Here is a 17,527-nt window from a genome sequence, read left to right on the forward strand (position 1 = left end):
ACCACCACGCCAAGAGGTGCTTCCCAATGCTTCAACTTGACCATTGAGGTGGGCTTGTAGTTCTCCATGGCATGGACCAAACATGCATGTTTGCTAAATCTTTATCATTTGTCATCTTTTATTATTTGAAGTTATCTACATAGTTTTTTTTTTTTTTTGGAGAAAGGAGTAGATTATATTAATAAAAATAAGGAAGGGAATTACATTATGTAGAAAATTTCCCCTATGGCATCATCCCTTACAAGGGATATTAGCTCATCGGGAAGACTATGGACATCTAATTGAATCTCATTGGGGGTACTTAGAAGGCCAGCAAGAAAATCAGCACAAGAGTTCAATTCGCGAACATGATGCATAAAGGAGCAGCAGGGAAAGGAGTCCCTTAAATCACGAATCTCTTCAACTATTCCAATTGCGAACCAGGGGATTTTAAAATTATCAAGGATCGCCTCAATCGCGATCAAGGAGTCAGAACAGATTTGAACTTGAGTAAGACCCATGGACTTAGCCGTTTCAATCCCTCGACAGATCGCCATCAGCTCCATTCTAATAATGTTGTCTTCTTCAACTGCACCGGCAATAGTGTGTAATTGTTAGTAGATTTAAAAAAAAAAAAAAAAAGATCCTATCCTTAGTACATCATTTATTCCTACCAAAATTTTCAGGCAAGATTATTAGATTTAATTTCAATTTGATTGCTGCATTTGGCGCCTTTATTCTTTTAATTATCAAAATAATTATGGTGTTGATATAGATACAGCACCAAAACTAATCACAATTACGAAAGCTGGAGCGGATTTAAAAGGCCAAGTTTGTCATTACCTGACTAAATAAAATATATATATATATATAAGGTCCCCATTGTGTATAATGGCTAGCGCATCGAACAAGCTGTACCTTATGAGGAAATAAATCATCTCCATTGCCCTCATCTGCCATTGAGGTGCATTGAGGGCTGGAGCTCAACATGTGGAAGGCGCAACATCTAACGAAACCAAGCTCGAGAAGAGAACAAAAAATCTGGGTCAATCAAGCGCGGCATAGATGGATGTTAGATAGGGGTGGTGGTGGTGATAGACTACCAGGAGAAAAAGAGTTGTGTTTTATTTTTAAAATAAAATTACTGTTTTACCCATCAAATTAACCATGTACTCATTAAAGAGCAAAAGTGGAATCAATTCCTATTAGCGTGATCTACTGGGAGAGATCACATCCGTGCCATCTCATGCCTCCCAAGTTTATCTCCACATCTTTGTTTCCACCTATTATCACATGTGATAATAAATGGAAACAAAGATGTGGAAATAAACTATACATGGGAGGCATGAGATGGTGTCAGCGTGATCTCTCCCAGTAGATCATGCTAATAATTCCAGTTTCAGAATTTATATTTTACTAAAATAAGGTACAAAATCAAATCAAATAAATTTAGAAATAGAAATCATACCAAATCAGGCCTAAGAAATAATTTTTCTACAAAATTGAATTATAGTGTTCTTACTATTTTTATTAATTATTTCTTCCAAAAAAATCAAATAGGATAATGCTCCATTATCAAACAACATTAATATTAAACAAATAAACCTCAAGGTGAGCATGCATTCATTTTCATTTGTTGAAAAGAAAAGGACACAATCATCAAGTAGAAGAAAGAAAAGGCTCTCCATGGAAGTCATGATTCAACTTTAAGGGCTCTTTTGTTCCTATATAATGACTTCTTGATAACTATGTAAACCTACTTTTTGGATGCCCTAGAATTTAGGTATTCAATAAACTCAATTTAATAGTTATCAATATTAAAGACAATATTGTACAAACTCTAGTTTCTTTAGTTTAATATATTTTTCTCTTTTTCCTTATAAAAAAAAAAAAACTCAATTTAATAGTTAAATTATTATTAATTTATATGATATAATTTGCACCGGTTTAATTGTAAATAAATTTAAATCTTAAATCGTCCACAAAAAGTGACAAATCGGGTATTTTGTTCACATAATTGTCATGGGTTAGTGTTATCCTGGTTATGCGGGCATAAGGCCACACTTATTATACCTTCTAGTACTATTATATGTCAAGAAGGGTGTGGAGTAGGAGTCAAAACCCTCAAATCCCTGGACTTATATGACTCCCACGGGGTGGAGATCAGCCACTGAACTAGAAGCTCATCCCCTTCAAATGTCAGTTCTTATCAATCCTAATTAGGACCCTAAACAGAGTAGGAAAGTTCCGTAGGTTACGGCAAAGGATTAAAACTTAGAAAGCTCCATTGACTGGTCAGTTGTCTTGGGGTCCCGGCATGTATGTACCATGTTTTAGCCTTAAAGGAATTGACAAAGTAAGGCTTTAAAAACCTATTAAAATATGATCATAAAAACCCATTAAAATTTAAAGGATTTAGAAAATACGGTTGATGACACATCTTCACCTAAAAAAGTATAATAAAAAAGGATCCTTCTCGGTGTCACTATAAACGAAGTATAATGCTTCCCTATATTTACTATTTGATGGTAGATAGTTTAGTCCATTTGATAAGGACCCTACATGCATCATCTCAATTCAATGGCCAAATCTTAATCCAAAGTAAGTAAGGAAAGTTATTCAAACTTTGATTCAAAATTTTAGTAAAATTATCAAAATACCATCAAATTGAGACGAATATAAATACATATGACATTTTTTTGTAATTTTAATTATTTCTTGTATTTATTTTAAGATGAAATTACACCAATGAGATGTTTACCTAGTCCTCTATCACATGAACCAACTCATGTACTGTCATATGACAAATAGTAAAGCATTATCCTTCACTTAGCATAATGACGAGGAAGAAATGCTAATAAAAAAAAGGCAAGAGATGACAAAGTGTATTTATTGAATTTTGCTTTAAATTTTGACTTAGTGACTAATTCAAACCATACATTACAACTGCCATACTACCTTTCAACATTCAACCCAAAAAAAAAAAAGGGACAATGTTTTCGATGTCGGGGGCATAGGCTGCGCCCAAACACATGGGGGTGGGCGAAATGATCACCTTGCCCCTTGAATGGTAGGCCTATGTGTCTAGGCGCAGGCTATGATGCGCCGCCCAAAAAAAAAATACTTCCTTTCAACGTGGAAAAAACTAGGTGAGACATACAAAAAAGGCCTCCCAATGTTAATTGTATAGTGGACCCTTTATCTAAGTAGGGATGTAAACGGATCGGATTCGGATCGGATGTGATCAGAGTCGGATATTCCCTGATCGAATTCGGATACCTCTAAACGGATTCGGATGCGGATCGGATTCGGATTTTTGACCATCCGTTTACATCTCTACCTTGTGTAACCCGGACCTTCCTCCCCCTAGTGGATACAATTCATTCTCAATCCATATCTCTTAGATCATGATTCTCTTTTCATCATATTCTAGAACCTATTGAATCTTCAAAAACCGTCAAAATCATTATTTATTTAATTTTTTATTATTAAGTATTCGGATTTTTTTTCGGACGGATTTTAATTGGAGTATTCGGATTATTTCCCGGATATCTCTAAACAAATACAGATGCCCCTAAACGGACACGAATGCAGATTTGGATTCAGATTTCGGTTATCCATTTACATCCCTATATCTAAGTAGACAAACAAATTCTTGTATTAAGAGTATATGTCTGAGATTAAATAATTTATTTTTATTTAAGAATAATAAATAAAAAGAAAAGTTCTCTATGAGGGGAGCGTACTGCCTATGCCCAAAAACAGAGAGATGAAATGATCATGAATCGTTGTCCACTCCCTGCTTGAAAAACACTGCCCAAGGTGGGATCTACTCCCTCCTATTAGAGGAATTGGAGGTGACTAAAAATGGAGGTGATAATTATTCTTCTAGAATCCCTTGCCCCCATGCTGCCGACGTGGGTACTCTCATTCACTCAATATACTTTAGAAGAGGATATAATTGAAAATTTTTACGAAAAAATGAAAAATTTTGTGACATTGGATGACTCACCCACTTAAGTTAGCTTTTATTTGATAATCCACTTAAGTACTTTGATGGTACACCTTGTAGACCCTAAAATCCCTAAACACATGTCAAGTATCAATCTAAATAGAACTAGTCAACAGGAAAAAAACCAAAGCTTGAAAAATCCTGAACTACACAAGAGAAAATGTCAATTTATGACAAAAAAGGTCGTTTGGAATCATTTCAAGACCCATATTTCTCGTATTGAGAATGAAGAATGAGATTCAAATTACCAAGGACTCCCCTCCACCTTTAGCATCATTAGATGAGAACATTTGTGGGTAAATATAAACCTTTAGATCGGAATCTCTTGTATATTTTTTCTTAATTATCAATTATCTTTCTAACTCTTAAATGTGTAAATCTTTTTGTTTCTCACTCAAAAAAATCTTTCTTTTCTAACAAAGAGTAGAATGTGTTACGAGAAACTACACTAAAAGGACCAAAAATATGATTTGTGACCATGGTTTGAGGAATCACTGTGGTATAGGCTGATTTTGATACCTGACTGATCCCGTATTAATGGAATAGTACAGACGAAGGATAAAATTATCAAAAAAACCGATTTTAAGTAAAATCAAGGGCAAAACTATAATCACCACAATTGTTTACTAACGAAAAACGTGACTCATGTGACCTGCCAACTTTTATATTCATTAAAATACAATTGATAATAATGTCATTTCATAAGCATTAGGAGTGTACAATGTATATATATGGTTTTTAAAATAAGGGTGAGGCTTTTATAACTTACGTAGCGCATGCCAGCCAATGAGAGCGCACTCGGTGGCAGGTGAAATTTCCACCATACATGGGAGTATAGCGGTCATTCCAACCACTATTGTGCATGGGGATGGCCCCTGAGTCCCACGCAGAAAACATTCTCCCCCTATTAAGTCATACAATTGACCTCATTCCTATTTAATTTCAAGTCTGCAACCAAACAGACCCTTCCTTAACAGAAAGCGCTCAATGTCTCTTGAACCGTTGAGGCGTTGAACGTGATATATATCTGACGGTTATGGCAGAACCAAATAGCGTAATCTCCAAAAGCAAATCTAACGTACGCCATTAGCTCTGCGTAGTTTAGCAAACACCCTTCTGAGAAAACTTGACAGTTGCCATTTTCAAACATAACAGCCAAAGCTAGCGGTAAACCAGTCCAAGTTGAAGTGGAAGGGAGTAAGGGACAGAAGAGTCAAAGGAACGCAACTGGAGAGCATTGAAAGCTCTGTACTGTTTGTGGTAAGAGCTTTTAATTTGCACCCATTTCAGATGAAAGTGTGATCTAGATCGCTTTCAGTCTCAAATCAGGGATCCGAAAATTTGGAAAAGAATCCCTTCCCAGTAAAGAATGTGAAATCCCATCTGGGTCTTCTTTAGAAACTCGTTTTCCCTGCTCCCTTGCTGCAAAATTGCAAAATTTTTGCAGTTATTTCGGGCAAAACTGGCCTAGTTGTTCGTGAGTATTATTTCAATTGTTCGATGATGGATAAGGAGTTTATTTATATGAAGAAGATATTTTAATTTGTATCCGTTTCAGATGAATTTGTTCTAGATCGTTTTCTGAACCTAGACTGATTCAAGGTCTGTTTTTTTTGTTGAACCAAAATATCTTTTCTCGACAGTCATTCTCACTCGGAATTTTGTCCCTGCACGGTAGAGAATGCGAAATACCATCTTCGTGTTCTTTAAAACCTCGATTCCCATGCTCCTCTGCTGTGAATTTTCTTAGTTCTGGCATTTATTTTTCCGGCGAAATAGGCCGAGTGGTTCGTGGGTTTTGTTGGATTTCAACTGTTCCAAATGGGTAACAAGTTTAGCTTTAAGAAGAAGGATGGGAAGGATGTGGGGTCGAAGAGCAAGAGGCATGGGAGATCGCAGCGGAAAATGGCAGCCGAAGAGGAGCTCTTGCACAAACAAGCCTTGTCGATGGCACTTCATCAGCACCAGCTGTCACAGAGGTTTGATGGATCGATGTCGAGGAGAATTGGGTCTACAAGTGCGCGTTTTGGGTCTACAAGGAAGACACTCTCTGATTCATTCTCCAATGGAAAGCAGGTTGGTTTGAAATTGAAACTGAATCTCTTATCTGTTGTTCGGTTCGCTTGCAAAGAAATTTTGATGTTTTTGATCAACAGTGGACTTTAATGCTGGATTCTATTGAAATGAGCCCCAAATCTAGAAACTTTGAGAGCTAAATTCTTAACTAAATGTGGAAACAACAATAATCAGTGGGCAAGTGTAAGAAGATTTCTTTTGATCAGTCCTACTTTTGAGTGTTGGTGGACAGAAGAAAGGAGAAAAGGAAAAAAAACTTTCACTGTTTATGTGAAAGCTTAAAAGGGCATCTGAGAAAGCACTGAGAAAGCATTCTGCTTTTTTGGTTCAGATAGTGCGTTATGATGGTCTTGGACCTGTCTGCTAAACATTTCCTGACAAACATTCAGAAAAATATAATTTGAAGCTTTAGGATTAGCACAATAGTTAGCCCAGCGGGTTGATCTCATCAAGAGAAATCCAATCCCAGGTATAAGAGTTTTCAAGGATACACGTGCCTTGGTCCATTCATCGGATGTACTCATTTACAATTTAGAGATTTGAGCCGTTATTGACCTAGTTTTTGAAGATCCAGTTAACCAACTCAAGCTACATTTGAGAATTTACACACTTGATTTTGGTTCAACGAAATGGTGAACATGAGAGAGAAATTGATTAAATGTTCTAATCAGAGACTGATCAATGGAAAGAGTAAGGGATAAAGATAGATGATTGCAGTTGTTTATGCATTGTGTTGTAGTTGCAATGAACTTTTGGGAAGGAATGCAGATGCATTTGTAGTAAGCCGGAGCAGAAGTTTATCTGTTTCTTGTCCCCAATCAGTCCAGGAGTCATGAATTTTTTCTGATGTGGGACCAGCATACTAGTATTGGTGGAAAATCATTTCATCCTATGATCCTATCAACTACACAACACTTTCTTATTTATATTGTTTAGTCTTGAATGAGTTTATTACCTTTGCTGATTTTGCAGCTTAATCGAAAGGGATGCAGAACATAGATTTAAGTTTCTTCAAAAGTTCTCTCTTCCATTGCCATAGTAAAGCGATACTATTAAACAAATAGATAACTCTGTGACGCTATATTTTCGTATTCAAAGAAACTTTTTGTTCCTTTAAATATTTGAAGATTCCTTGTAAATGGGTGCAATCTGCAGCAGATAATTGGAATGTACGGGTCTGATCCTGATCCAATGCAGCCGATCAGAGGCTGGATCCACTTACCCTTGAAACTTTATTTGAAGTTCATACTGAAAAAGGGGGCAGGGGAGGGTGGAGCATAACATTATTTCAGTACCTCATCATCTCACTTTTTTTCTTTTTCTTCATTTAAAATAAAATAAAAAAATGCTGGTAATTATGTAAATGAGATTTGGAAATATACATCATGTGCAGGTCCCAGAATTTCTGGAGCATCTCAAAACAAAAAAAATTGTTCTAGTTCATGGAGCAGGATTTGGAGCATGGTGTTGGTACAAGAATATTGCTTTGTTGGAAGAAGTAGGATTGCTTCCAATTGCCTTAGATCTCCTGGGATCGGGGATTGACCAGACTGATCCAAACAGTGTAAAAACTCTGGCAGACTATGCAAAGCCCTTGATTGATTATCTTCATAACCTGCCTGAGGAAGAACAGGTTGGGGACACATTTGATTTCCATGATTTATCATGCCTCTTCTAATTACTGTACTTGCAATCATTTGTGAAGCATATTGTGATTTGTGTAGTTTATATACAGATAATTCTGGTCGGTCACAGTTGTGGAGGTGCAAGCATCTCATATGCTTTGGAGTGTTATCCAAAGAAGATTTCAAAAGCCATTTTCTTATGTGGTACAATGGTGGCAGATGGCCAGAGGCCTTTCGATGTTTTTGCTGAAAAGGTGTGTAATTCATGTTCATTATGAGCCAAAATAATCTCTTTGGTAGTCAAATTTTCAATTTGATTGAGTACTAAGATATGTGATTTGGCCAAATGCAGTAGAAGTCACCCTAAACTATATTGAGTCCAAAGCATGTCTGTTGAGGAAAAGCCCATGTAATGTTGTTCAAAACAAAAGAGTAAAATTACAGTTTGGATTCTCATCGTTAGGAATATCTATGATCAGGCTCCTCCATGTTGGAGGTACCCCATTTTTTGGATCCCTGTTAACCCAATGGCATTTTGAGTATCAACTGGTTGTGTCATTTTACCGCTTTCCATGATATTTATAAAATAAATATAGAAAAAGCTTCCTTAAGAACAAAAGAGAACCCAAATCAGGTGGACTGTTCTACATGATAAGAAATGGTGCATTCTACATATGAATTGTGAAGCTTAAAGAAATCACTGAGGTTGGTAAATCATATCAAGTTATGGTCTTTTCCCCCTTGTTCCTCTAAAGCTCAGAGAAGCAAATTTATTTACTCAGAAGGCATTGGAGCATAGCTGTGCTTAACTGAAAATTGCAGGATGACTAGAGCAATCGGCTGAGGCTAAAATGCACTATTGAGTGATTCTGAGACTGCTCTTTAGTGGCTAAATAATTCTTATTCCTATGGTTTTACAGGGAAAATAAAATTTATGAAATTGGTCAAATAATGTTCTGAGTTGTGACCCAAGCATGTGAACCAGTATGACAATTATCAGAGAAAATAATTTATAGCTACTTGGCCTTATGTTAAATGCTTTACGAATACAGTGGTGCTAAACTACTAAATACATATGACTCTTGAGTCTGACTATATCTACAATGTATTGACTGATGTCAAATTCAATCTTTAATGCCTTTATCTTCTGGTCAGCTCTAGTATGGTTGGTGTAGGAAAAATAAAATCCATTGATTGCTTTAGTCCTGCCCATTTACAGAATTTTGTTGGTGGAACATAACCAAAGATCATGCTAAAGCTGGGCACCAGCTTAATCACAAGTTTTACAGTGGTTGGCAAAGAGAACAAAATTCACAGTTTTCTTGGTCAAGGCAAAGGACTATTGGAGTTCACCAGTTTGAATCAGTAATTTATCCAGTTGTAGGCTAGAATCCTGGACCAGCTGCGTTATATCAGGTACAAACTGAGGATTGAAAGAAGCATATGAATCATGTGAAAATAAAAAGAGAGAAGGGGAAAAAAAATTTCTATATCCAGTAATGAGATTAGCAATATAAGTTATACATTCACTTAGATCTGCAGATTGGACTAATGACTCGCCAAGAGAAACAAAAGAAATTAGAAATCTGGCTGATGGGGCAGCTACAATTTGAAAATGAAAAGAAAAAATTATATCATACTAGTTGCAGATCATACCTGGAGGAATTCAGGTGGTTGAGTTGACTTGCATGACCAGCTGTAGGATGAAAGTTTCAAGTGCCTAAAAGCAACACATGGCAGACTCGAAACTGGGGACTTGACAACTTTCCAGTTGGTTTAAACGTTTGGACTAATCTTTGGTCTGATCAAACTGGTCAAACAGGTTACTGATTCGAAAAACACTTTTCATCTCTTGAAGCAGAAATTTCATCCTTCATTAAAGTATATGTGGTTGAGTGGTTCTACTAAGGTCACAAGGTATCAACTGAATATAACTAAGAGCAGCATGCATAATGATCAAATAATCACAACACCAATCATTTCCAATGAAAATAATCCAGTGTAAATTTCAAATGTCACCTAGAATGAACAAAATGCATGGCAAGTTTGGGATTAACCTGTTTGTTTTACCCTAACCCTGTGTTCTTAAATAAAAAAAAATTAAGAGAACAACCACAGGCAGTAAGGAACCTATAATGAGCTTCACTTGCTAAATGGGCCTATGCTTGTTCAATTGTAGTGAGAATCCAACCTTCTAGGTGGCAGCTATTTTTATTCTGGGGTTTTTCACTTCTTTGTGTATTCTTACAGCATAGATATCTGTCTGCAGCTAGGGTCTGTTGAGAGTTTTATGCAAGAATCACAACTTTTGACATATGGTAATGGTAAAGACAAACCCCCCACGAGTCTCATGCTTGAGAAACAGCAGATGAAGGGATTTTATTTCAACCAGAGTCCTGATAAGGTATGGTGCAGTTTCAGAATTGATAACTGCTGAAATTTGTCCTGCTGCCCTCTTTTATACAAATTATCACTAAAATACTCTCTCTCTGAAATACCTGAGGGTATGTTTGTTCTTTCTATTGCTCAGTCCTAATTTAAGATTTCTATGATGAATATGAATTTCCCAGTCAAAACATTTACCCATATACATGATCTTCAAGTTCCACTTACTATTCTCTAGTAGTCCAATAACTCTCTATTTTAAATGACTTTACAATCACCAAATGTTATTGTTTCAGGAAAAAAAAAAAAAAAAGATAGGGAAAGATGGTGGCTGTTTAGGTTAATTTTTCGTATCATACTCTCTACTTGTCAACATATCTAATTCAAGCCCTATCTAGTCACTCCATTTCCTGTTTCTATTCATATGCAATTCCATCCTGGACAATAAATTCTCCTCATAATGGAGTTTTCGGCCACTTAATAGGTTAGGGCTTAGAAACCCAAGAAATTCCTGAATCACAGGAATAAGGAACAGATCAGACAAGGAGGAATATTATAATTCAAAAAAAAAAAAGAAAAGAAAGCCAGAATCTTTGGTTGAGTGGTCTAATTACTGCAAGGAATATTCCAGAAAAGTTTGAGGGAAATGCAATGGTTAGATTTGCAGAAATTGAAGGATCCTACTTTAACTAGGAATCCAAAACGCTGATAACTTGAGAAATCAATGCACAGATTTTAGGGCTTAAAACAAAATTCTGATAATGAACTAATATTAATGAGTAAACAGTAACAACAGTCAGAACCAGAAAAAAATGTTTCAGTTTCAGAAAACCAAATTTTGAAGAGTTTGAATAACACTAGGATACTGAAAATTGATTAGTACTTGGAGTTCTAAACAGGAACTGAAGTGGAAAAACATGAAAGTCGAACTGAAATTGATTTGTGGCAGAACCTTATTTAAGTCTTCAAGCTTTTGATCAACAACCAGTCATAGAATTGAACAAGGTAAAATAATAAATCGCAGGTGATCAAGTATAGATAATCTGAGCTGAAGTCAATGGAGGGATAGAAGAGGAGATAAGATAGAAACCAGTTCAGGAAATCCACCTAAACTGAAGGCCTGGAATCCACCAGATTCTTGCTACTGAATCCACAGCAGTTTCGCTTAGAAACCACTGAGAAATCACCCTTGAATCCACAAGAACATGGTCTGAAATCCACAAAAACAATAAGCAACAAACCTTTATTTCTCTTGAAAATTGATGGAGGGGCTGTGCCCTTATATTTATAATGTTGTGCCTAAACTGAGTCAGACTCCAATCAGGAAAGACTATTTCATTCCTGGACAGAAAAGGAATAAAAAATAAAAAAAAGAGAAAACAAAGAGTGACTAAAGTTCCCCAATTGCAGTCTTTGATGGAGAGTCCTATACCGACCAGACAACTCAACTCATCATTATCCCAACTAAATGGGGTCGGCTCCACGGATCCTTTTCTTTCAATCAGCTCTATTCAAAGCCATACTAGTTACTAGTGCTAAGCTATGCATGTCTTTCCTCACCACTTCTCCTAGAGTCATTTTAGGCCTACCCCTGGCTCTTTTAGCTCCTTCAATCTGAATCAAATTATCCCTCCGTACTGAAGCATTCAAAGGCCTCCATTGCACATGTCCAAGCCACATAAAACGACTTTCTCACAAACTGATCATGTATCGGAGATTCGGAGCAACGCCTAAATTAACTCTAATTTTTTTGTTCCTTATTTTATCCTTTTCAGTTTTACCTCCGATCCATCTCAACACCATCATTTCAGCTACACTAAGTTTATCTATATGTTATTTCTTCACTACCCAACATTTAGCTTCATACATCATTGTTGGTCGTATAACTGTCCTATGAAATTTTCCTTTGAGTTTTAAAGGAATACGTCGATTACACAACATTCTGGATGCACCCGTCCACTTCAGCCATCCTATTTTAATTCTCTGTGGATCATCTTCCTCTATTTCTCCTTCTTTATTTATGATTGAACATAGGTACCTAAATTTAACTTTTTGTTTAATTCTCTATCATCAATGTTCACCACCTCACAATTCTTACGCGCCATATACTCTGTTTTTGTTCTACTTATCTTGAAACTTTATAATTCCAAGGTTGATCTCCATAATTCCAATTTGGCATTTATCCCTTCTTTTATTTCATCCACCAAAATATTATCGACAAATTGCATATTCCAAGGGATCTGATCTTGAATGTCTCTAGTCAACTCATCTATGATTAGTGCAAACAAGTATGGGCTTAAAGCTGATCCTTGATGTGTTCCAATTATAATTGGAAATTCACTACCCTCTCCCCCCCACAATTCTTACACTAATCACCACACCGTTATACTTATCTTTAATTAAAAAAGGGCATACCTAGTGCATGAGGTTCCTACCATTGCGAGGTCTGAGGAGAGTCATAATGTACGCAGCCTTACCCCCGCTTAGCGGAGAGGCTGTTTCCCGAATCAAACCCACAACCATTAGATTACAATGGAGAAACCTTACCGTTACCGTTATACATATCTTTAACTATGTCCACATATTTACTTGAAACACTTCTCTTCTTTGATACTTGCCAAATTAACTCTCTAGGAACTCTATCATAAGCTTTTTTAGGTCAATAAAGACCATATAGAGATCCTTCTTTCATTGTCCAAATCTTTTCCTTTGTCTCCTAAGCAGATATATGGCTTCCATAGTTGATCTTCCTGGCATAAAACCATATTAGTTTCTCAGGCGGGTTTCAATTACTCTCTCCCATAATTTCATAGTATGGCTCATAAGTTCCATTCCTCTATGGTTATTGCAGCTTTGAATATCACCTTTATTTTTATAAATCGAAAGCACAATGCTTTTCCTCCATTCACCTGACATTTTTCTTGTACTCATAATTTATTAAACAATTTAGTTAGCCAAGTTATTCCACAAATTCCTAAGCTCTTCCAAACATTTTTTGGAATACCATCTGGACCTATTGTCTTACTTATTTTCATCTTTTTTTAAAGCTTCCTTTTCTTTAGACACTCTACTTTTTTGTGTATATCTAAGACTTGTGGTTTCTTGATGGCCATTGCAACCTTCTAAAACACTGTTACTTATATTATTTTCATGTAGGAAGTTTTTCATCTTTCTTTAATATCCTCATCACTTACTTTACTTGATCATCTTCACTTTTAATGCATCTAATATGGTTGGAATCTCCACTCTTCTTTTCCCTCATTTTAGCTAGTTTATAGATATCTTCCCCCTTCTTTTGTGCTCAAACTGTTGTAAAGATCCTCATATTTTTTAGTCCTTTTTTTGTCTACTATCTTCTTAGCTTAATTTCCAGAAAATTTATATCATTTTAAATCCTCTTCATCCTTTGTCATATGCCAAGTTTTATAATTAAATTTCTTAGCCTTAATGGCTGCTTGAACTTCATTATCCTACCACCTAGTTTCCCTTGATGAATTTTTTTTTTTTAAGATTCGCCGAGAACTTCTTTAGCAACATTCTCAATATTAGTCATTTTGTTCCACATCATTAGTGTCTCCATCAAAGTTCCATCTTCTCTGTTTTACTAAGTTATCAGCAAATGTTTTCAAGTTTTCTCCTTTTAAGCTCCATTATCTTATCCTAGGGCAAATAATCTCACATTTCTTATGATTCATTGTTTGATGCACATATCTATCACTTTTTCCGCAGTGGTTATCTCCTTCACAAACTGAACCATACCCATATTGTGCTCCTCTCTAAATCATCTGCCCCATGCACCGTGTCAGACTACTGACCCATTAGTTTTTGTAATGTGGCATACAAAATAATTGCCAAAGTCCTGGCCAACCGTTTACGGCCTCTTTTACACTAATCTACATTGCGTGGTTAAGCTCTCCCCTGGTATAACCTTACAATCTTTACATAATAGTCTATTGGTCCTAATTTAAAAAAAAAAAATTATTGAGCTACTATTTTGCCCACTTTTGAAGGTTATTAAATGGTCTTCTCTCTTTTCAAAGCATGTGTTTACTATTGATAAATCATAAGCCACAACAAATTCTAGGATTGAAGTCCCCTCCTCATTCCTCTCTCCAAAACCATATCCTCCATGAACTCTTTCATAGTCTCTGGTATCTCTTCCAACATGTCCATTTAGATCTCTCCCTATAATAATCTTTTCTCCTTGGCTTATTTCTTGAACTAATCTATCCATGTGTTCCCAGAAATGTTCCTTAATATTTTCACCAATCTTATTTAGGTTGCATAAGCACTAATTATATTGATGTCTTTTTCTAACACAAGTTTGATGGATAATATCCTATCACCATTTCTTTTAACATCCACAACACCATTTTTTAAATCTTTATCTACTACTATTCCCACCCCACTTCTATTATTTTTATCCCCAGTATACCAAAGTTTAAAGTCATCTAATTCCTTAGCTTTTTTCTGCTTCCGTCTAGTCTCTTGTATACAAGGTATGCTAATTCTTCTTCTTCTCATTGTATCTATCAATTCTGAACTCTTTTCCGTTAAAATTCCTATGTTCCACGATGCTAATCTAATCCTACGCTTTTGGACTAACTTTTTTACCCACACACGTTCATGGTGCGAGAACCCTTACCCACTTGTCATCGCAACCGGGTGCCGAAGCGGTGCGTCACTTACAAGGGACTAGGACTTTGATTAAAGAAAAAAAACACAAAGAAGGACTGGAATTAATTAATTCTTATTCCAGCCAGCTACTAACAACTAATAATGAATAAATTAAAACCCAACAGGACCCACGTTTGGACTGTTCATCAGTTTCCTGAAGTGATCAGGAAAAATCTGGTGGTGCATGCTTTTCTTCTTTTTTTGCTGGCATTGCTTAAATTCTGCATCACCTCAAGCACCATATTTTCTTTCTAGAGGAAGTTGGGCGGATTGGTTGAATCTGCTGATTCGGATTGGAATCAGCCAACAGTGATCCCGATTCCTGCAATATTTTTTTAGAATGACCTTGTTTGATGTATGATATCCATTTTTGTCCATTTTCTCCTTGTTTTATTGAGTTAACTAGTAGAAAATCAATGAAACTTACCTCTTGTAGCAAAAATCCCGAATCAAAAGCTCCAAAAAATTACAGATTTTGGAAAAATATTTGCTTCCTCTTCTCGATTCAAATTTCTAGGGTTCAGGCCAATCAACCCAATTCGGATCAGAATTGGTGGAGGTTGATCTGGTTGCCGATTCCAATTACTTAAACTGTGTTCCTATTTGACAGTTCATTTAAATTATCCTTCACATATTTATAACAGGAGAAGTAAAGATTGAAAATACTAGCCTCTCTCAGTAAAATCTTGTATACAGGAGATAAGACATTTGCAGTAAATTTCCTGGAGTTATACCTTCCATTTGATAGGTTCAATCTAGGAAATCTCTTTTATGCTTGACCCCCTCCCCACTTGTGAAACCAAATGTTATGATTTGCCGGTATTTTCAGTTCCAATGAATTAGTTGGATTACTTAATGAATACTGATTTGTTAGTTTAAGAGTTTCCATACTAAATGATGTTGTTGCTTAGAACTTAAAAGATCCCAGAGTCCTTTTAGGTTTTCATTCAATATGCTTTTGGTTGTTATTGTGACAGTTGAAAACCTTGCCTGTTGCATTTCTGGTGCTGGAACATGCACAGGTCTCCAATGTGGTACTTTAGGAGCTTTACTTATCTACCGTGTTTGACATCCTTATTGAATGTGTGGTGAATATGTTTGTGAAACCGATGAATGCTAGGATATCGCATTGGCTACAGTTTCAATGAGACCCATCCCTCTAGGACCAATCATGGAGAAGCTCTCATTGTCACCTGATAATTATGGCTCTTCAAGGCGGTTCTACATACAAACACTTGAGGATCATGCATTGTCTCCAGACGTTCAGGAAAAGCTTGTTCGGGAAAACCCACCTGAAGGAGTATTTAAGATCAAAGGCGGTGATCATTGCCCATTCTTCTCAAAGCCACAGTCACTACACAAAATCTTGCTTGACATCGCCCAAATTCCATAGCTGAAATCACTGAATACATGAGGATTCTTCTTTGACAGATGATGACGAGGTTTGGGGGAGGCCAGTTTGTGTAATTGAAGATGGTAGCAGAAGTCATCCATGATCTATTAATTCAGGTCGGACATTGGGAGGGGGCCTTAATTGGAGTTAAGTCTAGGAATAAAGTTCAAGTTGTGGTCGAAGAAAAGGGCTGCAGAAGATTAAGGTAGTGTATCTAATGCTGGAGGTATAATTCTATTTAGTACAATATGGAGATAGGATTATGGTCATAGGCATTATATAAATAGTCTATTTATTGGAGAATTGTTATAATTACCTTTCTTTTAATAATTCCTTAAGTATCCAAAAAATAACAAGAAGAATAATAATCTCTTCCTTTTACCTTTCTTTTGTTGATTGTTATGTTATTCTGGCCAGAAGGGTATCAGAAATTATAAATGAATTAAGCGATCAGATAAGTATAAGTCTGATATATGTCTAAGGGAAATTACCTGGCAGTGGTTACTGAATAATTTCTTATTTTCTTTCGGGTTTTTCCCCTTTTTTAGTGATACAGTTTTTATCTATAATTTGGTCAAGAAGTTGTTCTGTCCTATTATAGAGGAGTAAGGATTTAATTTTTGTGGGGTTTATTTCAAACCAACTAGCTTCCTTCCACCAGTTATGGGATGGAGGTGGTGATAGAGGAGAGGAAGGTTGAGGGAAGTCATGTAAAAATGTTACAAAACATAGGTGGGTTATGAAGGGGCATTGTTTTGGATAGTTTTGTAAAACCTATCTTTATTTTAGATAATTTGGTTAAAAAAAATTAGGTGAGTAATTGATACACCAGAACCCATTTTTGAATAATCTTATAATTTTCGCAAGAAAAAATATCTGAGTTTGCATTGAAACTCTTTTAATCACAAGTTGGATTTGGTTTGAACAAACAAAACCTGTTATACTACTAAATTATTCTTGGGAATAATTTTTATACAACGTCAGCTCAAAAATAAAATTCCACATACACTCCCATATCACTGCTCATGTGAGGGGGTGTTATGTCATAAATGCCCCTCCTTTTGTTAGATTTTAAAGGGAGTTTCCTTATTCGCCCAAAACTACATTCTAGCAATGTAGGGAACCCTCCTCCAATATTCTTTATATGTTTCTACCATAAAAAATGGGGAAAAGTTCTCCTGTCGCCAATTTTTTGGTGCTCCCCCCCTCCCCCCACCTCCAATTTTCAGGATTCCTGTAACACCCCTTCCAATGCCCGAAACTGCATGTGGGCGTCACAGAGAACCCTCCAAAAAAATATACATCCTTTACATACCAATGATTGGTGGTAGTTTATGATTTATAGTTTAGATTTTATTATTTTGTAATGAAATTTAAATG

The 17,527-nt window shown here is 36.0% G+C and overlaps 2 protein-coding genes across 2 annotated transcripts; one reads left to right on the top strand and one right to left on the bottom strand.

Annotated features, from left to right (window-relative positions):
- Window positions 1-200: 200 nt before the first annotated feature.
- On the bottom strand, window positions 201-545 carry LOC122668265. The gene has a single exon (XM_043864853.1). The coding sequence runs from the start codon at window positions 543-545 to the stop codon at window positions 201-203; it is 345 nt and encodes a 114-aa protein (XP_043720788.1).
- Window positions 546-5,349: 4,804 nt separating this feature from the next.
- Window positions 5,350-16,330, top strand: LOC122669608 (putative methylesterase 14, chloroplastic). Its single transcript, XM_043866404.1, has 5 exons — window positions 5,350-6,067; window positions 7,461-7,700; window positions 7,803-7,946; window positions 9,962-10,096; window positions 15,875-16,330. Exons 1-5 carry the CDS (start codon window positions 5,813-5,815, stop codon window positions 16,145-16,147), a joined length of 1,047 nt encoding a protein of 348 aa, XP_043722339.1. The 5' UTR covers window positions 5,350-5,812; the 3' UTR covers window positions 16,148-16,330.
- The last annotated feature ends 1,197 nt before the right edge of the window (window positions 16,331-17,527 follow it).

The sequence above is a fragment of the Telopea speciosissima genome, chromosome 7 (assembly GCF_018873765.1).
Source record: "Telopea speciosissima isolate NSW1024214 ecotype Mountain lineage chromosome 7, Tspe_v1, whole genome shotgun sequence".
NCBI lineage: Eukaryota > Viridiplantae > Streptophyta > Magnoliopsida > Proteales > Proteaceae > Telopea > Telopea speciosissima.